The sequence below is a fragment of the Thalassophryne amazonica genome, chromosome 17 (assembly GCF_902500255.1).
Source record: "Thalassophryne amazonica chromosome 17, fThaAma1.1, whole genome shotgun sequence".
Lineage (NCBI taxonomy): Eukaryota > Metazoa > Chordata > Actinopteri > Batrachoidiformes > Batrachoididae > Thalassophryne > Thalassophryne amazonica.
The window spans coordinates 11898349-11925120 of record NC_047119.1 but is presented as its reverse complement, the minus strand read 5'-3'; the positions used below and the strand labels follow the sequence as shown (position 1 = coordinate 11925120).

The 26772-nt window shown below is 37.9% G+C and overlaps 1 protein-coding gene across 2 annotated transcripts in view; it reads right to left on the bottom strand.

Moving 5' to 3' along the window:
- Positions 1 to 26772, bottom strand: part of ttll11 (tubulin tyrosine ligase-like family, member 11) — a 76811-nt gene that overhangs the window by 17597 nt on the left and 32442 nt on the right. For both annotated transcript variants that reach the window (XM_034191669.1, XM_034191670.1), the window contains exons 4-7: positions 16363 to 16653; positions 15446 to 15730; positions 11817 to 11912; positions 11595 to 11707 (exon numbers count right to left, since the gene is read on the bottom strand). In XM_034191669.1, the coding sequence (XP_034047560.1) occupies positions 11595 to 11707; positions 11817 to 11912; positions 15446 to 15730; positions 16363 to 16653 (785 nt within the window). The remainder of the gene's footprint in view (positions 1 to 11594; positions 11708 to 11816; positions 11913 to 15445; positions 15731 to 16362; positions 16654 to 26772) is intronic.

Below are 26772 nucleotides of genomic sequence, written 5' to 3'. Positions count from 1 at the left end.
AACAGCTAAAATTAAGTGCGCCAAAACTTCAAGGTCAATGTCAAAGCCTCGATTACCCTCCTTTGTGTTCAAAATTTTAACTTTTTTTTTTTTGCTTAGTGTTGTTTCTACTCTCATGAACCTTTTGTAAAAGGAAACATGATGAATATTTTCGGATGAGAGGACTTTTAACTAAAAAAAAATAAAAGCCCCCCCTCCGCCTTTTTTTTTTAACTAAAATTACTGTAGTGGCCTTTAACCCACGTCAGAATGAGCACACCACATACTGGTTTTGTAATATTGTCCCTGACATACAGTTTTAAAAGGTGTGTACCTGCGAGTATCAGCTTTTTGCTCTCATCCACACGTACACCTCTTACAAATCACACTCACAGACATCATGAGCAGGATTAATGAGACGAGAGTGAGACATCTCTATCTGAATCACTGATACCATCGCATCCTTTTTCTCGCAACTGCCAACGATCGGCCCCTCTTCACCAAAATGCCACTTTTACTCCCTTTTTCCAGCCACTTAATATTCCTTTAATCTCTGCTATACAAGCTCACACTCAGCTGTTTCTTTGTGATGTATGCTCACTCTTTCATCAACAGGAACGTGAAATCTATTCTAAACTCTGTTTTGAAACGTGACTACACAACATAAGGTACATTCTGATTGTGCACGAAAAGGCAAATGTGCACCAAACATCTCCCGCTGGTAATTTGTACCACGATATTCAATTGGATTAGTGTTGATTTGATCACTTTGGCCAATAAATTAGGAGATATCCACCAACGCATGTATTCTGTGTTGTGATAAATGTATTCGGAAATAAAAACAACCAGCTGTGTTGTTATTCAAACAATGTTAACACTGTGGGAGGTGGTTAAATAAATGAATACATATAGGCAGTTCAATTTCAAGCTGGGAGGTTTGTAATTCGTGTAGACGAAATACTGATTTGTGTGACTCCACAATGACCGTACGTGAGTGTGAATCTGTGTGTCTATCTATGTGTTTTGGTTCTCTGATAGGCCGGTGTCGCAGACTGAAACATAAAGCTCTGCTTTATGTTTCTGAACAGGCTTCACATTAAAAGCACTCTAACATCAAATCCATCATGGCTGTAGTATGAAAGAGCTTTATTGTGAAAGGGAGTGTAGTGTCAAACATTACCAGATATAGATCCAAGGTAATATTACTTAAGGTTTCTTCTAAATAGACATAAAGATAATGAACATGTATTTTTTTTAATTATCCAGTCTGCTTCTGAATTTTTTTATTGAGCTTTATGTCATATATATATATATATATACACAGTGAGGAAAATAAGTATTTGAACACCCTGTGGTTTTGCAAGTTCTCTAACTTCTTCTAAGTTCTACTTAGAAATCAAGGAGGGGTCTGAAATTTTCATCTTAGGTGCGTGTCCACTGTGAGAGACACAATAAAAAAAAAATTTAAAAAAATCTGGAAATCACAATGTATGATTTTTTTAATAATTTATTTGTATGTTACTGCTGCAAATAAGTATTTGAACACCTGCCAACCAGCAAGAATTCTGGCTCTCACAGACCTGTTAATTTTTCTTTAAGAAGCCCTCTTATTCTGCACTCTTTACCTGTATTAATTTCACCTGTTTGCACTTCTTACCTGTATAAAAGACACCTGTTCACACACTCTATCAATCACACTCCAACCTGTCCACCATAGTCAAGACCAAAGAGCTGTCTAAGGATACCAGGGACAAAACTGTAGACCTGCACAAGGCTGGGATGGACTACAGGACAACAGGCAAGCAGCTTGGTAGAAGACAACAACTGTTATGATTATATATTAGAAAGTGGAAGAAACATAAGATGACTGTCAGTCTCTCTCTGTCTGGGATTCTATGCAAGATCTCACTTTGTGGGATAAGGATGATTCTGAGAAAGCTCAGAACTACACAGGAGGACCTGGTCAATGACCTGAAGAGAGCTGGGACCACATGGTCACAGTCAGTGACCATCTGGAAGATCCAGAGGAGGCATGGGAGAAGGTCATGTGGTCAGATGAGACCAAAATAGAGCTTTTTGGAATCAACTCCACTTACCATGTTTAGAGGATGAGAACAACCCCAAGAAAACCATCCCAACCATGAAGCATGGGGGTGGAACATCATGCTCTGGGGGTGTCTTCTGCAAAGGGGACAGGATGACTGCACCATATCGAAGGGAGGATGGATGGGGTCATGTATTGCGAGATTTTGGCAAACAACCTCCTTCCCTCAGTAAGAGCACTGAAGATGGATCATGGCTGGGTCTTCCAGCATGACAATGACCCCAAACACACAGCCAGGGCAACTAAGGAGGGGCTCCGTAAGAAGCATTTCAAGGTCCTGGAGTGGCCTGGCCAGTCTCCAGACCTGAACTCAATAGAAAATCTTTGGAGGGAGCTCAAACTCCAAAGCTGAAAGATCTAGAGAAGATCTGTATGGAGGAGTGGACCAAAATCCCTGCTGCAGTGTGTGCAAACCTGGTGAAAAACTACAAGAAACGTTTGACCTCTGTAAATGCAAACAAAGGCTACTGTACCAAATATTAACACTGATTTTCATAGGTGTTCAAATACGTATTTCAGCAGTAACATACAAATAAATTATAAAAAAATCATACATTGTTATTTGCTGATTTTTTTTAGATCATGTCTCTCACAGTGGACATGCACCTAAGATGAAAATTTCAGACCCCTCCATGATTTCTAAGTGGGAGAACTTGCAAGTGTTCAAATACTTATTTTCCTAACTATATATATATATATATATATATATATATATATATATATATATATATATATATATATATATATACATATATATATATACATATATATATATACACACACACACACACACACAAACATGTGAAAGTGTAAGTTTTGGGGATGTGTTAAATTCAGTTGACTATGCATTCTATTGAATATTTCCATTTTATTTTAGTACTGTATTTGAATGTGCACAAAACTGGATTTATTATGATTTGAGTTTTTGTTGGCATGGCACTGATTTTCTTGCTGCTATGAATTTTAAAACATTGAGAGTCATCATTACCAGATGAGTTGCTGCAAAGGTTTTTGTTTTTAAATCTATTTGTTACCTGTTGCATTTTGGAAAGACTTGGAAATACAAGGTTTTTTTTTTCCTTTTTCATTTAATATTTATTTGTTACACTCAACATTCAAACAGCTACAGACCAGAAAGAAAAAATACGCACACCATTAAAAGCAGCCAAACAGAAATAATGACATGCCCCAGAATGAACTCAAGAAGCACCACTGTTTACTAGTTTGGTGTCTTCACCAACTCCAAAACTTAGAGACAAAAGGGCTGACTCATTCAGCCTATAAAACATCCAAAATAATGAAAAGGTCTCAATTCTACAGGGGGAAAAAATAAATAAAGAAATATCAAATTTCAATGTTAGGGCCAACAAATATTTGACTTTTTCTAAATAAAATACTGAAAGGCTTAATTGATGATCAAAATTATTTTTCATCTCTTGGAAGATTGACTAATGAAATTCAGTACTCCAGCTCTTTTATTCAGGCCCCTTTGATTTGTTTTAATCCTGCTGAAAGGTGGATTTTGGAAGAAAACAATGCCATGCACGCTGGGTTTGTGATTAATAAATGCTGGAGATTTAGTGCCCGCCTTTCAAGAATGTGATTCATAATGACCAGAATTAAAGAGAATTACTGTGTTCTCTACCAAGCATACACGTGCATGAATGCACGTGCACACACACACATACAAAGAAAAATATGGCACAACTGTATAATTAGTGTGTTATTTTGTGCCCAAGTTGTTTGCTGCAGTACTGATTACATTTTTTTCAGGCATATCCAATCTAATGACTAATTTAATAAACATTAGCACAGGCTAGTTGGAAAGTAATGAGCGTATCTCTCTCTCAAATGCAAGACTGGGTCACTAGATGTAAAGCTGATGGCACATTTCCCTGCAACCACAATTGTACATCAATACGAAGTCCTTAGTTCTCCAAGACCAACTGGATATTGTGTTATGGGTTTTCTACATATTTTGGGTAAAGTCTAGACTTTATCATCTGGGTATAGTGCACTGAGATACCTTTCACTGCAACTTGGTCCTACATGCAAAAATTTGATTTAATTATATTTAAAAGATATTCAGATGGTTTGGCCTTCCAATTGTCTCATTTTTTTTTTCTGAATATTTAGTGAGACAGTCTTAGAGGTAGACAATAACTCACCCCATGCCTTCACCCAGATTTTTTTTAATTAAGGATCATTCTTGTATTTCTGATTGACTGTGTGTTCAATGGATAGGTCTTAATAAGTGTTGCTGCATAACATAATAATGTAGTGCATGGCCTCACTTTGCCGTAATTAAATAAACACATTAATGCTTTCTCAACAAAAATATGATGTTTTGAACTGAGGATAACTTGGGTTTTCACTCCTAACTGGGAAATTCCTGGGTCCATCTGGAGATAAGCTTTGGAGACAACCCCGTGGGCCTCCACACTTTGGGCCCCATATCACAACAGAACTGTGACTCAGAGCTTCAAAGGAGCCCTTGCTTGTTTATCAGTTAAAATTCGGTCACTGTGAATTACAGGACATTATAATTGCTTCACGTCAGAATCTGAGCTTCACCAGGCCTGGAGAATCCAAATTTTAGGCCTCACGCCAAGGCCAGAACCTCTCAAGACTGCAAGAAGATCTCTTCCATGATAAGACATGGCCATAAACTTTGAGCCTTGACAACCAGCTATTATCTCTGGGTCTAAGTGAAGGAAAAGACCTTTGCTTAAACTAAAAATTGCATCAGTATTCTTTTATTCATATATAAAAACTTCTAATGCTGTCTGTGTTGCTTATTCAAGCAAATGCTTTGCATGTATTCCATTTAATTGTCATGTGTTCCTTGTAACTGATGTGTGTTAAATGTGATGTTTATGACTTATCTGTTTTCATAACAGTGGAATGTTCCGTTTATCCAAAGGATGTGTTTAAGTCTTTAATAATGTTATATATATCCCAAAAATGTCTTAGAACAAATAGTATGCCAAAATAGTTAATGTTTTTAAAGGCTGAATCATTTGTGTCTGTCTCTAACACATGAGGTTTTCTGTGAAATTACACACCCTAAATGGGTGCCAAGTGGTTAATGCGCTTGGTTTCAGTTCAGAAGGTTCCGGGTTCAAATCCCACCCCTGCCACATTTCTCCATGTAATGTGGAGTTGCGTCAGGAAGGGCATCCGGCGTAAAACTTGTGCCAATTCAACAAGCAGATCCACCTTGGATTTGCTGTGGCGACCCCAAGTGCAAACAAGGGAGCAGCCGAAGGGACTTACAAATGGGTGGAGTTTAATGACGCAAGCCCCCTTTAAAAGTTTCAGAAAGGAGCCCTTCTGCCCTTCTGCCTACCCGCTTCTGCCTCTTTTCTCTTCTCTCTCTCTGATCTTAAAACGCTTAACTTTATTTTTGGGTCAACAATGCCCGATGCTAGCCAAGCTAAGCTACCGCGTGGCTTCATTCATTCATTCGTTGTTTTATTCTTTGATAATTTAACAAATTAGTAGCCTGACGTTTATAAGGTTCGTCAAGTCTTTTGAATTTTTAAGCGAACTTCCAAGCTGAACTTTTCAAAATAATAGCTAATTTACAGAAAAGTGACTTTCCTTTTTTGTACTTTACAATGCTGCTCTTAAAGTTTTAACTTTCCTTCTAAATTCACAAAGACTTTTAATCGGCCTCCAACAAACTTTTAAAAGCTACCAGAACCCATTTTCAACAAACGCCTTCCACCTCTGTGGTCAAGCAAGCTAACGACGGTGGACCCGACTGCAAGCAGCCATCTTGTCGGTAAAACAAGCCGACTCTGAAGCCTTTGGGATCGCCGGGGAGACCGCTGGTTTAACCCCTGACCCAAGTGAGCTCACGCTGCAAACAGCCTAACACATCAACGACGGACGGACGGTTCATCCGAACCATCTCTTCGACGGATCAGTTAAGTGACCCAGTTAAAGGTTCCACAAAAAGGGCTTTGATGTCACTGGATGCAAAATGGCTTCTTTTTAAACATATTCATATATTTGTTTAATAATTTTCCTAATAATAATTGGCTTCAAATTTCATCACCAAATTCTAATCAGATTTATTTAATTAAAGTCTTTAAGCTTTATCTCACTACTTTCTTTCAACGTCTCATGAGTTAGCAAATCGTGTCCATAAATGACCTTATTTAATTACTGGCCACTCAAAAATGCCAGTAAACTGTTCATTTCATGTGTATTTGTAAATAAAGTGTAAATATTTCTGCTGTGGTTCATTTTGTGTTCAGAAGTGAAACCCTTGGTCAATCATATCGTAGAATTCAGACTTTCAGATCTGAGACTGATTAATTAAATTGAGACTAATTGATTAATTTGAGACTGATTAATTAATGATTGTTTAAATTAAAGTACCTATGCTTTAAATGGGTGGTGCCCTGATGTAATTTGATATTATTCTAATTAAATAATAATTATTAAACCCTAAAATTGTTAATTATTTTGGTGACCCATTAATGGGGTCTAGGCCAATTTAATTCAATTTAGGAGTTTAACAATACTTATTTGGTGCTCTCCATGAGGCCAAAAACACATTGCAAGGCTTAACTACTTATTCACTACATTAAATTGATGCCTGTGTGAGGTGCCATTCATTCCAAATAATTAAATTAATGTAAATTTGTTACATTTATTTTGGTGCGCCCATGTGAGGCAATTTAGAATTCCTTACAATAATAAATAAATAACAAAAAAGTGCAAAATTCAAAAACATGTTTTTAGCTAACAAACTATAAATTGAATGACCAGTTTGGTGATTTTTCTGTTTTTTGTTTGTTTTTTAAATACAGTGATTTATATCAATACCAAGTTTGCTACGGTCAGTTTGTTTATGACAGATGTAGCACACATATACTACAGTACTTATCAATCAATCAATCAATCAATTTTTTTATATAGCGCCAAATCACAACAAACAGTTGCCCCAAGGCGCTTTATATTGTAAGGCAAGGCCATACAATAATTATGTAAAACCCCAACGGTCAAAACGACCCCCTGTGAGCAAGCACTTGGCTACAGTGGGAAGGAAAAACTCCCTTTTAACAGGAAGAAACCTCCAGCAGAACCAGGCTCAGGGAGGGGCAGTCTTCTGCTGGGACTGGTTGGGGCTGAGGGAGAGAACCAGGAAAAAGACATGCTGTGGAGGGGAGCAGAGATCGATCACTAATGATTAAATGCAGAGTGGTGCATACAGAGCAAAAAGAGAAAGAAACAGTGCATCATGGGAACCCCCCAGCAGTCTACGTCTATAGCAGCATAACCAAGGGATGGTTCAGGGTCACCTGATCCAGCCCTAACTATAAGCTTTAGCAAAAAGGAAAGTTTTAAGCCTAATCTTAAAAGTAGAGAGGGTGTCTGTCTCCCTGATCTGAATTGGGAGCTGGTTCCACAGGAGAGGAGCCTGAAAGCTGAAGGCTCTGCCTCCCATTCTACTCTTACAAACCCTAGGAACTACAAGTAAGCCTGCAGTCTGAGAGCGAAGCGCTCTATTGGGGTGATATGGTACTACGAGGTCCCTAAGATAAGATGGGACCTGATTATTCAAAACCTTATAAGTAAGAAGAAGAATTTTAAATTCTATTCTAGAATTAACAGGAAGCCAATGAAGAGAGGCCAATATGGGTGAGATATGCTCTCTCCTTCTAGTCCCCGTCAGTACTCTAGCTGCAGCATTTTGAATTAACTAAAGGCTTTTTAGGGAACTTTTAGGACAACCTGATAATAATGAATTACAATAGTCCAGCCTAGAGGAAATAAATGCATGAATTAGTTTTTCAGCATCACTCTGAGACAAGACCTTTCTGATTTTAGAGATATTGTGTAAATGCAAAAAAGCAGTCCTACATATTTGTTTAATATGCGCTTTGAATGACATATCCTGATCAAAAATGACTCCAAGATTTCTCACAGTATTACTAGAGGTCAGGGTAATGCCATCCAGAGTAAGGATCTGGTTAGACACCATGTTTCTAAGATTTGTGGGGCCAAGTACAATAACTTCAGATTTATCTGAGTTTAAAAGCAGGAAATTAGAGGTCATCCATGTCTTTATGTCTGTAAGACAATCCTGCAGTTTAGCTAATTGGTGTGTGTCCTCTGGCTTCATGGATAGATAAAGCTGGGTATCATCTGCGTAACAATGAAAATTTAAGCAATACCGTCTAATAATACTGCCTAAGGGAAGCATGTATAAAGTGAATAAAATTGGTCCTAGCACAGAACCTTGTGGAACTCCATAATTAACTTTAGTCTGTGAAGAAGATTCCCCATTTACATGAACAAATTGTAATCTATTAGACAAATATGATTCAAACCACCGCAGCGCAGTGCCTTTAATACCTATGTAGGAACATCAAAATTTCACCTGAAATATATACAGTAAGTACTAAAATACATGTGTTAATAACTACACTGCATAAATACAAGAGAAAATACAGTTTTATTAATTAATTTTGAGCTTATGTATTTCCTCTTACAGCACCTGTTTGAAAATTGGTTTTCTCATTGGTTGTCATAACAATGTTTTAATATGACTAAGGTTATAAAATACAAACATGCCTTTTAAAATTCTGCACTAAGACCAGGAACAAAAATTAATTTTGTTATCATCATTGTAGGGAAGGGGTGGGCAACGAGGGCCGAGACACTGCATGTTTTCCTTGCAACCAATCACCTCAGCAGGTGGGTTGCTGATGAGCTTCTCCCTTGAACATAAACACCTGGTTGTCAATGAAATCACCTGCTGAAACACCTGAACATTAATGAAATCACCTGCTGAGGTGATTGGTAGCAAGGAAAACCTGCAGTGCTTCGGCCCTTCATGGCACATGATTGCCCACCCCTGTTGTAGGGGGACGCATCTGAAAAATACAATGTCATGAAATGTTTTTAAATTATTCTACCATGATTCATGCATTTTATGTATTCTGTATGATCAAGTGTATTTTCCAATTATATATTTTAATTAATTCATTTAATTCTAGCTTTATTTAACTGAACTGAGACACTTTCTGCTCATTTTTAAATATAGTGTGTGTAACAGAAATTACATTTCATTACATTACATTTCATCTCTCCAAAGAGCTTAAAATCTATTCCAGGCACCTCTATCCTCCTCAGTGTCACAAGTCAAGTAATTACTGCTAATCATCATAACTTTCTTCATTTCATAAACCCTGCCCTTCTCTCTGCAGCTGCTTCTGTCACAGCTCACTGAAATCTGTGCCATTAAAAGACCAGAGCATTTAATTACTTTGCCAATGTACCCTTTCAATGTATCCTCTCATGTAACCTTTTCTCTTTGAACACACAGTATTGGATTAAATTGGGAAGAACATGACATTCCCAAATGATATACATTTTGTAATAACATGCAGAAACTTTGCCATATATACAGATATAAATCTTAGTTGTAGTTCAGTACCTCAGTTACTCAGGGCTTTAGGTCTACAGTGAGATAAAGGACTTTATACTCTAAGACTGGGACACTGAATCCATACAATGTAGATAGAATAAGCTGAATACAACACAATGCTAAACTACCCTCAGCCGCATGAGCATTGTGTTCTTTATAATTTGTAGTCATTTAATTATTAAGACCCTATTGTCTTATGTACAATTTGTATATGTTCAATAAAGCCCCTCTATGAATCAGTCAATCAAAAACAATATTTACGTTTCAAGAGTGGAAGTTGTGCAAATCAAGGAATATTTGTAGATCACGCTCTGGGCATTTACAGGTATTAATGAGACAAATTTAACTTCATAGGAAGTTAGCTCTGAGTTAGTGGAAGTTAGCATGTATGCTAAGGTCTGCAAAATGTCTTGTAAATGACTCCAGAGGTCTTATCAGGTTACAAAAACAGCATTTTCAGTTTTAGAAGTGTTTATTTCTTGCTAGTTTTAACAGTTTTTATTATATGACAAAGAGGAAATATTTAGACAGAAACGAAAGAGTTTTGCAGCTAGCTACCAGCCTGTGAAGTCACCATGCTAAGGTCTGCAAAATGTGGTGTAAATATGTTTGGAGGTGTTACTAGGTTCCAAAAAGAGAGTTTTCAGTTTTAGAAGTCTTTATTTCTCGTTAGCTTTTATATAATATACAGAAACATGAATATAAATACACAAAACAAAACAATTCCAGATAGACCAGCCACTGATGTCACGGTGCAGCTCTACTCTGATTGGCTGATACGTCCGCCTCTCAAAAACAAAACTGAACAGACTGAAACAGAATGTGACTATTTAACATCTTAAAATAGGTCAAGGTTGGCCATCTTTGAAGTTGTCCAAGGGCTGTGTCCCAGGAATTAAATTTCAAGACTCTGGCAGTAATAGGACTGGACTTATGCTGAGCACAGACAGACAGACAGACAGACAAATGGACAGATGCAAAGCCTTCGCAATACCCGATGGCTATATTTGATGGCCTTGGGTAAAAATGTACACTAGGGCTGGGCGATATGGATAAAAAGTCATGATATTTATTCCATATTGATTATTCCATCACAATATGTAACCTAATATTGCTGCCAGTGTGAAGAGAATCCTGATAATGATTAACACCTAAAGAAACTAGAGGATTCACTCAAACATTTGTCTTTAATTGTATTTAATTCTGGGAAGCTGCGATAGACTGTTCTTTCCAGCAAGTCCCCTATCTCACACCCTATGACAGCTGGCATATGCAGTGTAATAGGTTATTAGAGCTGTCCCTTTTGAGTATAAATGTCCAAAGCTTATCATTACAATCAACCCAAATTTTATCAAGATGCATTATCATGTTTGTTTTATTTCCCATCCTTAGTGTACCCTACAGTGTAATTTATCCAGAAAGACATTATGCATACAGAACAGATGCTTAATAAACACTGGCATACAAAGCACAGAATACAGTTATGCTGGTTCCAACTAACATAAAGCAGTGTGGCAGCAAACTGGATTTATTATATCAATATGTTACTAGCCATGAATATTATGATAAAGTGGGCATTATCTTGAAGAAGCCATCCCTCTAACTTCTAAAACAAAGCAGATCAAATATGCGATATGGAGGATAATATGACAAATATGTGAGAAAGTACTGAGGGAAATAGAGAGAGGTGAAAAATAGGAGAGACGCAAGAAACAAAAATTGTGGGACAATCACAGAAAGAAATCCTCTTGTTATAGTGGTACAAAAATAAATGAATAAATAAACTTACTGGTAAAGGTTTATTGCCAGGCACCACACAGATTGTTCAGCCAGAGACACTGAGCCACGAGACAGCAATGCGTGAATTTCTGCCCCGGTTGAAATGAATTAAATTTTTCCATTTAACAGGCTTATGGAGAGCTGTTGAGTGGTGGAGCTGTGCAGAGTGAGATATCATGTCCTTAAAAGTGAGCTCTAATACCGTCTGACGGAGTGAAGCCTATATGAACTCCGAATTCCCAAATATGAGATGTGTGGGTATATAAGGCAGGTGTATGCATTTACGCTATCCGTTTCTTATGCCCAGGATCCATAAGGCGCAGAGTGTCCCTGATCACACACACTTTGACCTCTTCATCCACTGGACTGGGGACATATTCAAACACTCCTGGTGCCACCTGGAATAGACACAGAAAGTTATCAAACCAGTGATGGTGATGATGATAAATTACTACTACCACTACTAACAATAATAAGAATATAACAATCATAGACAGTCGCACTTACCTCCTGTTCATGTTCTATTCTCATACTTGGGTTTGAGTTAACCTCTAATAATACCGGCTTTAGGTTCTTCATCAACAGAATGTCAAAACCTAAAATCTGAGACACACAGACTTTGCTTTACTATATCTCACCAGTTCCCCTTTTAACATAACAAGAACCACTTGAAATAACGTATATCCCATCATGTTTTAGGCACCCAATGACAGGATTGTTTACTGTTTATTTGGATCCCCATTAGCTGCAGCCTTGCTTCAGCTATTCTTCCTGGGGTCCACACAGATTTACAAACACAATAAATCAGAAATACATTCAAAAAAAAAAAAAAAAAATTTATATATATATATATATATATATATATAAATGAAAATAAAATCAAAATAATAAAAATCAAATCAAATTAATCATTATCTATATATGTTTAAAGGTTTGACTCAGATTACTCCTTATACCAATAAATGCTGTTTCAGAAGTAAAACAAACAAACAAACAAACAAAAAAAACATTCATTTGCAGTGAGTTTAATGTGATCCGGTAATAAATTTCATTCATTCATACCCCTAAATATGACAGTGTTCTTGACGGCATTGGTTCTAGCTACAGGTAGCGTAAAGTTTCCCAACTCAGCAAAAATTCCTAAACAAAGTATAAGGTAACTTAGTGACAATAATCTTTCTGGCAAAAATGATCAGTGAATATAAAAGTCTGTCTTTGACTAACAGCCAATTTAATTTTTTATGCACTGTGATGATATTTGTACTATAACTACACTTAAGTGCTATACGAGCAGCCCTATTTTGAATAATCTGTAATTTATTTGTCATTTCTCCAGTAGCATTTGACCAAACTACTGGGCAACAGTCCAGATATACTAACAGTAATGTGCTAATAGCATAATTCTTTGTAGTACAACTTAGAAACCTTGCATGTCTTCTCATAATCGAAAGACCCCTGCCCATTTTTACAAAAATATTATTTATATGTTTTTTCCATGATAATTTTGAATCTACCACTACACCCAGTAGCTTGGTCTCACGTACTTAACTTATTATCATATTATTAATCTTAATGATTAATATGGGGTTTTTCATAACACAACTGGATCCAATAACCATACAGTTAGTCTTTTCTGTATTTAATACTAACTTATTAGATGTTTCCGACTCAACTACATTGCACTCAACTACTACAATTCCATATTTAAAACAGTTTCAAGATCATTGCGTGAGCGTGCTGATGTATAAATGGTTGAATTGCCTGCATACATCACTATACTAGCTTTACGTAAAATATATGGTAAATCATTTGTGAAAATTGTAAATAATAATGGACCGAGACAACTCCCTTGTGGCACTCCGCATAATACCCCCCTGGTGTTAGAAAAGCTGCCATTAAAAAAAACACTGTGTTCTGTTAGATAGGTAACTATAGAACTAAGTCAGAGCTGACAGCTGAAAACCATAACAAGATTTTCAATAACAAATCATGGTCAATTATATCAAAAGCAGCAGAGAAATCAAGAAACACAGTACCAACTATGTTCTTCTTTTCAACCTCTCTGAGGAATCATCTGACATATGATTACCTGAGGATGCTCAGGTAATCAGAGGTGTCATGAAGGAAGCATTTACCTGGTTTGACAAACTGGTGACTGGTGATTGGAGTCTGAGCAATAAAAGATGGAGGCACTTGAGCAGATCAAAATGTCACACAAATAAATAAAAAGCGGTGAATCATATCTCACAGAATGGTGAGTTATACCTTGGAAGATGCTATGGGGTACTGGTTAGAGAGAATGGTATAAGCAGGTACACATAATGGCCAGTGGAAGGTTTAAATGCTGTGTTCTGCTCATCATGATTGAGGATCTTAATCAGGTAGTAAATCTTATGCTCTGTCAATGCAACTTTGAACCATGACCCATGACAAACTCAAATGCTGGTGGAAACAGCAGGTTCAAGGTCAAAGTCTTAATCATTTTCAAATCACTCCTCAAAATTAGTAGACCCGGCAGATGGCATCCAAATCACCAGTCAGAGTCACATTCAGAGTTAAACAGATTGGATTTGAGCAGGCACATCAACAGGCAGACAGGATCCAAAAAGCTGTCTTGGACAGATGCTGGCAGAACACAGGTAAACAGGCAATATATGTTAAGACACAACAATCTATCAACTACATGAAAAACCCAAAGGGAAAGTAAATACCGTGCAGAACGAGCATGACTGTGCAGAGAGCGATCAGAACCACAGACTGTATGTATACTGGACAGATCCTGTGTGACGTCACCCATAGTCTTTCTATAGACTTGGAACAGCTGATATGAAGACCATGTCTGGGCGTCGCCATGTTGGCAGCAGCGGGGGTGTGTGACAAGAAAGGCCTGACAATCTCTGAGTCTGAACAAAAATAAATTAATTAATTAATTAATTAATTTATCATCCCCACCCGCATGCCGAAATCAGCCCGCATCAATTTATTTATTTATTTTTGGCTAAATTTCATTGACAGCAGTACAGCTGGTGCAAGAACTGACACGTCCGCTAGGTGGCGGAGTTGCTTTGGACGAAGACAGCCGAAGTTACCGAGCTGGGCTGCAAGATTTTTTCCATAGGATACTTCCGGCATATTACAAGGGGAAGTCTCATTTCCCAACTTCAAAATTTGTTCTCTGTCTCCAAGAAAAATACAAAAATTAATTTTTTTAAAAATCCATCCACCCTTCTCCCTTTTTTCTGATGTCAAGGATGATAAACTAATGTTTTTTGTTTGTTTCTGTTTAATGGGTCCTTAAATCATATTTCTGGGGTATACTCAGCGGTTCTCTAACCAGTTTGCTTTGCTGTGGACATTAAAAGTGATGAGCCGCTGATTTTCTCAGTAATCGTGCATTAACTGGGCTTAACAAATCAGGCTACTGACAGCTGCTAAAAGTGTTAACACTGCTAGCATACAACATTAAATAAGACGAGAGTTTCACTCGAATATTGCAGCAGGGATGTCTTAGAAGGTCCGTTAGGATGTTTCACCACACAACAAGCCAAATTATTCCAGGTGATTGTAATAAAATGCTCCAAAATGACAAACACAGCCCTCCACAACAGCGAGTAGCGCATCGAGAGGACCCTAAGATATGGACAGACGGTACGAGATGCGGAGTTGGTAGGCTCGGCCGCTGTCACTCAAAGCAACCATGTCCCTAATTTTACAGATCTTAACTGCTTAAAAGGTTTTAAACTAAGAAGCTAGAAGAAGAAAAAATAAATAAAAAATCACCCGTGTAAAGTTGTCATGAAGGAGGAAAATATCTATAAAGGTCAAAACCCTTTCTGGCTATAAACATGGTTATTTCTGCTCTAAAGTTGGACATTTTAACCTTTGACTTCTATGAGAACGTGCTCTGTTTTAGAGCCAGCCTCATGTGGCTAGTGAAGGAAATGCAACATTTCACACTTCAGGCAGGGCTTCATCTGAGGCCACTGAAGTTTACGGCTTGATCAGAACCCACTGAATATGTTTTGGACTTTATCTGCACCAATCGTTAAAACACTACTCTAGTAGACCCGTCTGCCCACCCCAACCCAAAATTAACTCAGAAGTTATATAAATAAATAAATAGGCATGTCACTCACCTGGAAGCATGTGGGTCCTGGTTTGCCAGGTGGTATATCAGCCTGATAGTACACCTTAAGTTCCGGCACTACAGCAATGACTGTTTTGATCACAAGAGAGATGATGTCTGACCACACCCTCTTGATGTCCACGCGTTTAGCAGCTAGCCTGTACAACACACTGGAAAGCGTGCGCTTGCTGCCTGTGCTCTGGCTCTCTGAATGGACAAAGTTGCCACTGTGGACATTTAGCGAGTAGTTTGTCAGGTGCATGAAGACATGGCTCAGATTCTTCTGGCTTGGCTCCTACACAATTAGCAAAAGAATTGTCATAAACATCGGGAACTTCATACATTACATTTATATACTGTATATCATTGCTAAACTGGCTGTAGCGGGTGACGGGTGGGAGCCCTGCGTTATAAAACAGAGAGTAGAGATGCTTCGTTTATGGAACTGCTTCACTCAGCTGCCAGAGGATAGGCTGACCAAAAAATACTTCCTTATGGGATTGTTCAAATAATTATCCATAGGCCAAAGAAATAACTAATTTATTCAAAATTTTGAATTTGAATTACATTTACATGAATAAACTGCAGTGCAATTTAAATTTCTCAAAACAAATTTTTCCCCATTATTACAAAATGCAATGGAAAAAAATTATATCTGTAAGAAAACAAAACTAACAAATTATATACAACTTAAGGAGGAATACCAGACTGAGCCTTATGTGAAACTAAATTTGTCTCGGAAACAGCGGCCCCTTTGTGCCCAGGTTGGTTAATTAAGTGTCTCTTTTGATGCGAGGACACTTAATCTGAATCATCAACAAAATGCACAGTGAAATTAACGTAAAGATATTTGGACAGCCAATAACAACACACTTTGCCACAAACCTAAATCCTAAATCAAAGCATCATTCACATCGTCATGACTACCTGGTAGGGCTCAGTGCAGAAGCGTGTCAGGCCTTCTTTGGCAATGTAGATCTCCAAGGGTTCCAAAGACTTTATCAGCACATATAGGCGGATGTCAAACTTGAGCTTGTCAATGAGTAATGGCTTCTGGACGTACTCCTGGACTAAAACCTGTTTGACCTGTGAACCAGTCATTAGCTTTAGGTCACTGGGGTCACGGATGAGGTAGATGCCATCCCCCTGAGAGCCTCCATCTGGCTTAACAATGAAGGTGGGATTCACCTCAGTATCACCGTCCTTTGCCATGCGAATCTACAGCAAAAAGTGGGGAAGGGAGGTGGAGTAGACAATCATTATTATTACCACCAATAGACAGTGTTTCTGTTTTCACCTGCAATTATTTGTCTGTGGACAAGATAACTACAAACACACCTCAGTGACCATCAGTGGAGGGGTGGAATTTGGCCCCCAAAAGAGTTGGTTCATGGATCAATTTTAAAATTTTTAAAAATTTTGCAAGATATGGCATTTAACAAAATGTAGGCCAGTTCAAATAACAAACAGTTTGGTCCAGACTAAAGTGGATCAAAATGGAGCCGTATCTAGCAACCCGTGCAAAGCAGTGAAAAATGGTGCAAAGTAGCTGACAGCAACAGTGCAGGTGTCACTGCTAGTTTTTCCCCAATGCAGCTGTCATTAGCACGTCAGTTAAAGCAAATGTATTTGTTCTCATTCGTATAACTGTGGTGTGTTGATCTTGAGATGAGGTGTGTTCAGGTGCAGTGCTGATGCATTCATATTGTGACACAGCAAAAAGTGACAGACCAATAGAAACTTAACAGACAGGTTCATGGCACTCATACACGTGCAGCAAACAGCAAAATGCACTTGCAGGATGGACTTGAGACTGTGCTATCAATCATAAAACACTTAAATACCATTAAATAATGATGGAACCTAAATAAATCTTGTAGCTAGAACTGTTGTGGGTTCTGAGCAGAGGGGTTGCACTCTTGGACTGGTCTTGGTGGTTAATGTATTTGCACAGGGTTAGGGTTAGGAAAAATTAGCGTCAACAACATAAACTTTTAAAGTGACAAAACTTCTCTCAGACATTGGCATAACACTGTATGAAGAATAATGAATACAGAGATTGTGAACATAGATAGACGATACCTAGATGACAGAAGGCTCGAAAGCTAGTTATAGATCTATAGCTATCTATAGATAGAGTACACAGCATGCAACAATAACGCCTTTGGTTTTCTCATTAAAAGGAGGCACAATACAAACTTTTGGTGTGGATAATTAATAGTACAAAGATGTTATGCCCCAAAAACAAAACAAAACAAAAAAACCCCAAAAAGAAAAAAAAAAAATAGCGTGGCAGTTGAAACAATAGATCTGCCTTGAATGAGACCCACAAATTTGTACTGTAAAGAGATATAGTGCAGCAGATAACTGAAACAATCCTTCAAATGGTGATGAAAGCACCAATTCAGTACAAATACTCCTTAGACATTACTCTTTTGAAAAACATTGTAGCCAAAATTTAAAACGCTCCAATCATATTGAAAACTATACCACATTATTTGTCTGATCATAAAGATTCCAAAAAGGTATAGTTTGGACTATCTATGAATGAATGTTATGGAGTTATGGGGTAAAAACAGCAAGAATGGTGACAACGGTCAGTTTCAGTTTGTACAGGGGTCAAAAGGTAAAAGTTACTCCAGTTTTGGTAAAAAGTACAAATTATTGGTTGAGCTAATAGGCTTAATAAATGAAATAGTTTTGACTGTGTTGAGTGCACACTCATTCACTCACTCATCTTCAACCACTTAGTCCAATTAAGGGTCGTGGGGAGCTGTAGCCTATCCCAGCAGTCATAGAGCATGAGGCAGGTTACACCCAGGACAGGACACCAGTCTGTCGCAAGGCCAAGTTTCCAGTTCATGTCTTTGGAAGTGAGTTGAAGCTGGAACACTCAGAGGGAACCCACGCAAACATGGGAAGAACATGCAAACTCCATACAGAAAGGACACCGGCAACCCCACAACCTTCTTGGTGTGAGCTAACAGTGGGAACCACTTAGCCACCATGCTACCCACTGCAGTTACATCCCAAATAAAATCATCATATGGAATTTATCTGTTTTATTAACAACAATTAAAACAACTACTCCATTCCACACCCTTTGAACAGTGGGTCAATATTAATTAATGGTTAACAATTTAATAATATAAACGACTGAATAATTTTTAATCAGTGATTATTACATAGGAAAGTATTTGTAAATTTGAACATTAGAACAAACAATTTTTGCACTTTTTACAGCATTATATGTATAAAGAAAATAATTTAATCATATTACAGCTTGAGACAAATGTAACCTTTTTAAAAGCACTTTGGAATAACAGAGTACAACTGCAAAACCCTATTTATTCAAATTCAAGATAAGAACTTGAGTTTTAACAGCATCCAAAAACGCATAAAAATAAGTAACGTGAAAGGTATAGGTTCACATTTTCAAAATATATTGGCTGTACCTGTTCCTTTGACCTGTGCTTTAGCAAAAAGCAGGTCAAAAACAGCATTCTGACATTGAGCTTCAACATCACCCTCGTTTAGCCAAACATATTTAAAGATGAAAAAACTGATGAAAAACTGTAGCCAGGCTGACAAAGAGTCAGAGCTCTATTGAGCCGAGTATTCCTTTAACTTTAACTAGTAATGACTTCATGACTTTCTTTGCTAATAAAATTTTAACTATTAGAGAAAAAATTACTCATAACCATCCCAAAGACGTATCGTTATCTTTGGCTGCTTTCAGTGATGCCGGTATTTGGTTAGACTCTTTCTCTCCGATTGTTCTGTCTGAGTTATTTTCATTAGTTACTTCATCCAAACCATCAACATGTCTACTAGACCCCATTCCTACCAGGCTGCTCAAGGAAGCCCTACCATTATTTAATGCTTCGATCTTAAATATGATCAATCTATCTTTATTAGTTGGCTATGTACCACAGGCTTTTAAGGTGGCAGTAATTAAACCATTACTTAAAAAGCCATCGCTTGACCCAGCTATCTTAGCTAATTATAGACCAATCTCCAACCTTCCTTTTCTCTCAAAAATTCTTGAAAGGGTAGTTGTAAAACAGCTAACTGATCATCTGCAGAGGAATGGTCTATTTGAAGAGTTTCAGTCAGGTTTTAGAATTCATCATAGTACAGAAACAGCATTAGTGAAGGTTAAAAATGATCTTCTTATGGCCTCAGACAGTGGACTCATCTCTGTGCTTGTTCTGTTAGACCTCAGTGCTGCTTTTGATACTGTTGACCATAAAATTTTATTACAGAGATTAGAGCATGCCATAGGTATTAAAGGCACTGCGCTGCGGTGGTTTGAATCATATTTGTCTAATAGATTACAATTTGTTCATGTAAATGGGGAATCTTCTTCACAGACTAAAGTTAATTATGGAGTTCCACAAGGTTCTGTGCTAGGACCAATTTTATTCACTTTATACATGCTTCCCTTAGGCAGTATTATTAGACGGCATTGCTTAAATTTTCATTGTTACGCAGATGATACCCAGCTTTATCTATCCATGAAGCCAGAGGACACACACCAATTAGCTAAACTGCAGGATTGTCTTACAGACATAAAGACATGGATGACCTCTAATTTCCTGCATTTAAACTCAGATAAATCTGAAGTTATTGTACTTGGCCCCACAAATCTTAGAAACATGGTGTCTAACCAGATCCTTACTCTGGATGGCATTACCCTGACCTCTAGTAATACTGTGAGAAATCTTGGAGTCATTTTTGATCAGGATATGTCATTCAAAGCGCATATTAAACAAATATGTAGGACTGCTTTTTTGCATTTACGCAATATCTCTAAAATCAGAAAGGTCTTGTCTCAGAGTGATGCTGAAAAACTAATTCATGCATTTATTTCCTCTAGGCTGGACTATTGTAATTCATTATTATCAGGTTGTCCTAAAAGTTCCCTAAAAAGCCTTTAGTTAATTCAAAATGCTGCAGCTAGAGTACTAACGGGGACTAGAAGGAGAGAGCATATCTCACCCATATTAGCCTCTCTTCATTGGCTTCCTGTTTATTCTAGAATAGAATTTAAAATTCTTCTTCTTACTTATAAGGTTTTGAATAATCAGGTCCCATCTTATCTTAGGGACCTCATAGTACCATATCACCCCAATAGAGCGCTTCGCTCTCAGACTGCAGGCTTACTTGTAGTTCCTAGGGTTTGTAAGAGTAGAATGGGAGGCAGAGCCTTCAGCTTTCAGGCTCCTCTCCTGTGGAACCAGCTCCCAATTCAGATCAGGGAGACAGACACCCTCTCTACTTTTAAGATTAGGCTTAAAACTTTCCTTTTTGCTAAAGCTTATAGTTAGGGCTGGATCAGGTGACCCTGAACCATCCCTTAGTTATGCTGCTATAGACTTAGACTGTTGGGGGGTTCCCATGATGCACTGAGTGTTTCTTTCTCTTTTTGCTCTGTATGCACCACTATGCATTTAATCATTAGTGATTGATCTCTGCTCCCCTCCACAGCATGTCTTTTTCCTGGTTCTCTCCCTCAGCCCCAACCAGTCCCAGCAGCAGACTGCCCCTCCCTGAGCCTGGTTCTGCTGGAGGTTTCTTCCTGTTAAAAGGGAGTTATTCCTTCTCACTGTCGCCAAGTGCTTGCTCACAGGGGGTCGTTTTGACCGTTGGGGTTTTTATGTAATTATTGTATGGCCTTGCCTTACAATATAAAGCGCCTTGGGGCAACTGTTTGTTGTGATTTGGCGCTATATAAATAAAATTGATTGATTGATTGAAAGATGAGATTTAAAAAGGGGAAGAAGCTACATAAGAAAAATGAGAGAGAAAACTGCAATAGTTAATTTTACTTTAATTACCGACAAAATAGTATTCAAAGACAAATTTAATATAAGACGTTTTTGTTGTTGTGGTGGTGCCTGATTATCATAACAATGACTAAACTATGATTATCTGATTATAAGGAGCTCATAATTAGATTAATATACCACAGTGATGGTACTGGAGTCACATACAGAAATAAGACATAACATGGAAACCTACAGAGTAATAATAGATAACCTGCTCAAAAAACAAAACTGCACTACTTAATCAATCAATCAATCAATTACAATACATTAACTACAATTACAATCAATTACAATGAATTACAATAGTCCAGCCTAGAGGAAATAAATGCATGAATTAGTTTTTCAGCATCACTCTGAGACAAGACCTTTCTAATTTTAGAGATATTGCGCAAATGCAAAAAAGCAGTCCTACATATTTGTTTAATATGCGCACTGAATGACATATCCTGATCAAAAATGACTCCAAGATTTCTCACAGTATTACTAGAGGTCAGGGTAATGCCATCCAGAGTAAGGATCTGGTTAGACACCATGTTTCTAAGATTTGTGGGGCCAAGTACAATAACTTCAGTTTTATCTGAGTTTAAAAGCAGGAAATTAGAGGTCATCCATGTCTTTATGTCTGTAAGACAATCCTGCAGTTTAGCTAATTGGTGTGTGTCCTCTGGCTTCATGGATAGATAAAGCTGGGTATCATCTGCGTAACAATGAAAATTTAAGCAGTGCCGTCTAATAATACTGCCTAAGGGAAACATGTATAAAGTGAATAAAATTGGTCCTAGCACAGAACCTTGTGGAACTCCATAATTAACTTTAGTCTGTGAAGAAGATTCCCCATTTACATGAACAAATTGTAATCTATTAGACAAATATGATTCAAACCACCGCAGCGCAGTGCCTTTAATACCTATGGCATGCTCTAATCTCTGTAATAAAATTTTATGGTCAACAGTATCAAAAGCAGCACTGAGGTCTAACAGAACAAGCACAGAGATGAGTCCACTGTCTGAGGCCATAAGAAGATCATTTGTAACCTTCACTAATGCTGTTTCTGTACTATGATGAATTCTAAAACCTGACTGAAACTCTTCAAATAGACCATTCCTCTGCAGATGATCAGTTAGCTGTTTTACAACTACCCTTTCAAGAATTTTTGAGAGAAAAGGAAGGTTGGAGATTGGCCTATAATTAGCAAAGATAGCTGGGTCAAGTGATGGCTTTTTAAGTAATGGTTTAATTACTGCCACCTTAAAAGCCTGTGGTACATAGCCAACTAATAAAGATAGATTGATCATATTTAAGATCGAAGCATTAATTAATAGTAGGGCTTCCTTGAGCAGCCTGGTAGAAATGGGGTCTAATAGACATGTTGATGGTTTGGAGGAAGTAACTAATGAAAATAACTCCGACAGAACAATCAGAGACAAAGAGTCTAACCAAATACCGGCATCACTGAAAGCAGCCAAAGATAACGATACGTCTTTGGGATGGTTATGAGTAATTTTTTCTCTAATAGTTAAAATTTTATTAGCAAAGAAAGTCATGAAGTCATTACTAGTTAAAGTTAAAGGAATACTCGGCTCAATAGAGCTCTGACTCTTTGTCAGCCTGGCTACAGTGCTGAAAAGAAACCTGGGGTTGTTCTTATTTTCTTCAATTAGTGATGAGTAGTAAGATGTCCTAGCTTTACGGAGGGCTTTTTAATAGAGCAACAGATTCTTTTTCCAGGCTAAGTGAAGATCTTCTAAATTAGTGAGACGCCATTTCCTCTCCAACTTACGGGTTATCTGCTTTAAGCTACGAGTTTGTGAGTTATACCATGGAGTCAGGCACTTCTGATTTAAAGCTCTCTTTTTCAGAGGAGCTACAGCATCCAAAGTTGTCTTCAATGAGGATGTAAAACTATTGACAAGATACTCTATCTCACTTACAGAGTTTAGGTAGCTACTCTGCACTGTGTTGGTATATGGCATTAGAGAACATAAAGAAGGAATCATATCCTTAAACCTAGTTACAGCGCTTTCTGAAAGACTTCTAGTGTAATGAAACTTATTCCCCACTGCTGGGTAGTCCATCAGAGTAAATGTAAATGTTATTAAGAAATGATCAGACAGAAGGGAGTTTTCAGGGAATACTGTTAAGTCTTCAATTTCCATACCATAAGTCAGAACAAGATCTAAGATATGATTAAAGTGGTGGGTGGACTCATTTACATTTTGAGCAAAGCCAATTGAGTCTAATAATAGATTAAATGCAGTGTTGAGGCTGTCATTCTCAGCATCTGTGTGGATGTTAAATCGCCCACTATAATTATCTTATCTGAGCTAAGCACTAAGTCAGACAAAAGGTCTGAAAATTCACAGAGAAACTCACAGTAACGACCAGGTGGACGACAGATAATAATAAATAAAACTGTTTTTTGGGACTTCCAATTTGGATGGACAAGACTAAGAGTCAATCTTTCAAATGAATTAAAGCTCTGTCTGGGTTTTTGATTAATTGATAAGCTGGAAAGGAAGATTGCTGCTAATCTTCCGCCTCGGCCTGTGCTACGAGCATTCTGGCAGTTAGTGTGACTCGGGGGTGTTGACTCATTTAAACTAACATATTCATCCTGCTGTAACCAGGTTTCTGTAAGGCAGAATAAATCAATATGTTGATCAATTATTATATCATTTACTAACAGGGACTTAGAAGAGAGAGACCTAATGTTTAATAGACCACATTTACTGTTTTAGTCTGTGGTGCAGTTGAAGGTGATATATTATTTTTTCTTTTTGAATTTTTATGCTTAAATAGATTTTTACTGGTTATTGGTGGTCTGGGAGCAGGCACCGTCTCTACGGGGATGGGGTAATGAGGGGATGGCAGGGGGAGAGAAGCTGCAGAGAGGTGTGTAAGAGTACAACTCTGCTTCCTGGTCCCAACCCTGGATAGTCACGGTTTGGAGGATTTAAGAAAATTGGCCAGATTTCTAGAAATGAGAGCTGCTCCATCCAAAGTGGGATGGATGCCGTCTCTCCTAATAAGACCAGGTTTTCCCCAGAAGCTTTGCCAATTATCTATGAAGCCCACCTCATTTTTTGGACACCACTCAGACAGCCAGCAATTCAAGGAGAACATGTGGCTAAACATGTCACTCCCGGTAAGATTGGGGAGGGGCCCAGAGAAAACTACAGAGTCCGACATTGTTTTTGCAAAGTTACACACCGATTCAATGTTAATTTTAGTGACCTCCGATTGGCGTAAACTGGCGTAACTTAAGTGCTGAGGGAAAGCATGAAATAACCACTTTGCAGAACTGACAGACACTGCGACAGATTTAAGGACAGTGTCAAGAGTATTTTAGCAGAGAAGAGAAACATTTCATAAAAGTCCTTATCTGTCAACCTGGTCACGCCGCACCGTGATAAATGCGACTGTGAGGCCTACCTTCAGGCAGCTGTAAGAAGACCAATGACTTCATGATGATGTTGTCTTCTATGGTGATTAAAAAAAAATAACCTGTATGCACCAACTTTGTATGCAGTATTTTGTTTTTATTATTATGATGATGATGTTCAGATGAGTATAAACTATTATTGTAAAAATGTGCACTTAAAGAAGAAATGCAGTCAACATTGGACAACACCTTCTGTTAAATTGGCGCACGATAGCTCATACCAATGTATTGTTTTTGGCCCTGTGCACCTCGAAGATTATTTGGTACTTTAACATTTCCCATAATCCCCCTGCACTATCCAGAATGCACCACGGCACCAGTAGAGTTCTGGTGTTTCAAAGCCATGTGAACAATTGCTAGTGACGATGTGGATGGCACCGATTCAGCGAGTTTACGAGCAATTATGATGATGATGTGTTCTCTCAAGTTGAGAGGGTTATCTAGAAGAGGTGTAGCTCCTGTGATGTACTTCTGCTGTGCCCCGATACGGTCTTGTTGTCCATACTTCATGAGGTGTGTTTACATTGCTGAAACCGACCTCTCGCATGAGTCACAGACCGCGAGACGGTGTCAGATTCACAACCACAAAACAGCCAATAGGTGGAATGAGTGGGGGTCAGCCAAGTACAAAGTGATTTGATTTTGAAAAAAATTCAGAGAGAAGATACAGACCAAGGTCAAAAATGTGGTCCAATGTTTATACAAGGAGATACTGAATGGTGATTTTGATAAATTTGTGAAACACACATTAGTGCTACTAAGCATTAATACAGTCATACAACCCCCAAATCAGAAAAAGCTGAGACTGTATGGAAAATGCCCCTGCCCCACCTATTTCAGTGTCGACAGTATGAACCCAAGATATATTTCATGTTTTGTTTGGTTTACTTTATCTGTCAATATATATTCATTCCCACATTTCAGGAGTGCAACACATACCCCCCAAAAATTGGTACATGGACGAATATACCACTTTGTAATGCTGCCATTCCTTTTCACAACACTTAAAAGACATTCTGGCATTGATGAAGTGTTTCAGATGTTATTTTGTCAAAACGTCTTACAAAAAGTCTTAAAGTATGCAACAACATGGGGGCGTTCTTGCATTTTCTGTTTCAAAATTTCCCCACACACTTTTGGAGACAGGTTAGGACTGTATGCGCAGACATCCTTTGTGATGTATGCAGAATGTTGCTTTCACATTGTCTTGTTGACAAATGAGCAGATGTCCCTGGAAAAGACGTCAGCATATGCTGCTCTAAAATGTCAATGCACTTTTGTGCATTGACGCTTCCATCATATAAGTGTAAAGAAGCTTTGCCAAGAGCACTGACAAAATCCCATACCATGACAGAACCTAGCTTTTGGACTTGCTGTTGATAATAGTCTGAACGGTCCTATTCGTCTTTGGTCTTAAGCATTTCCACTGTGTGATGGTCCAACCAAGATGCCTCGGAGCCCAGAGAAGTTGACACCGTTTCTGAACAAGATTAACATCAGGCTTCTTTTTTGCACAGTAAAGTTTTAAGTGGCATTTCTGAATGTAACTCTGTATTATAGTGTTTGCCAAAGATTTCCCAAAGTACGCCCTTACCCATGAGGTTATATCAGCTATTGATGAATGATGGTTCTTTGTGCAATCCCATCTGAGATTTAAGAGATCATGGGTGCCCATTACGCAATGAAACTCCTCCAGATTCTTTTAATCATTTAATGATATTAGGCACTGTAGAGGGAAAAAATATGCAAATCACCTTCCAATCTTTCTTTGAGGAACACTGATTTTAAAGATTTCAATAATTTTCTCATGCATTTGATACCAAAGTGATGATCTTATACCCGTCTTTGCTCATCAGAGGGTCAGCCTTTTGTGGAAACAGCTTTTGTACGAAATCATGATTACAATCGCCCACTATATTGACATCACCTGTTTGAATAACTTAATTTAAATATTTTAACATCATTATTACCCATAAATTAACCCGTCCCAACTCTTGGGAATGTGCTGCAGGCCTGAAAGGCAGGAATGGATGCATATTAACAAATGAAATTAGGTTGACCATA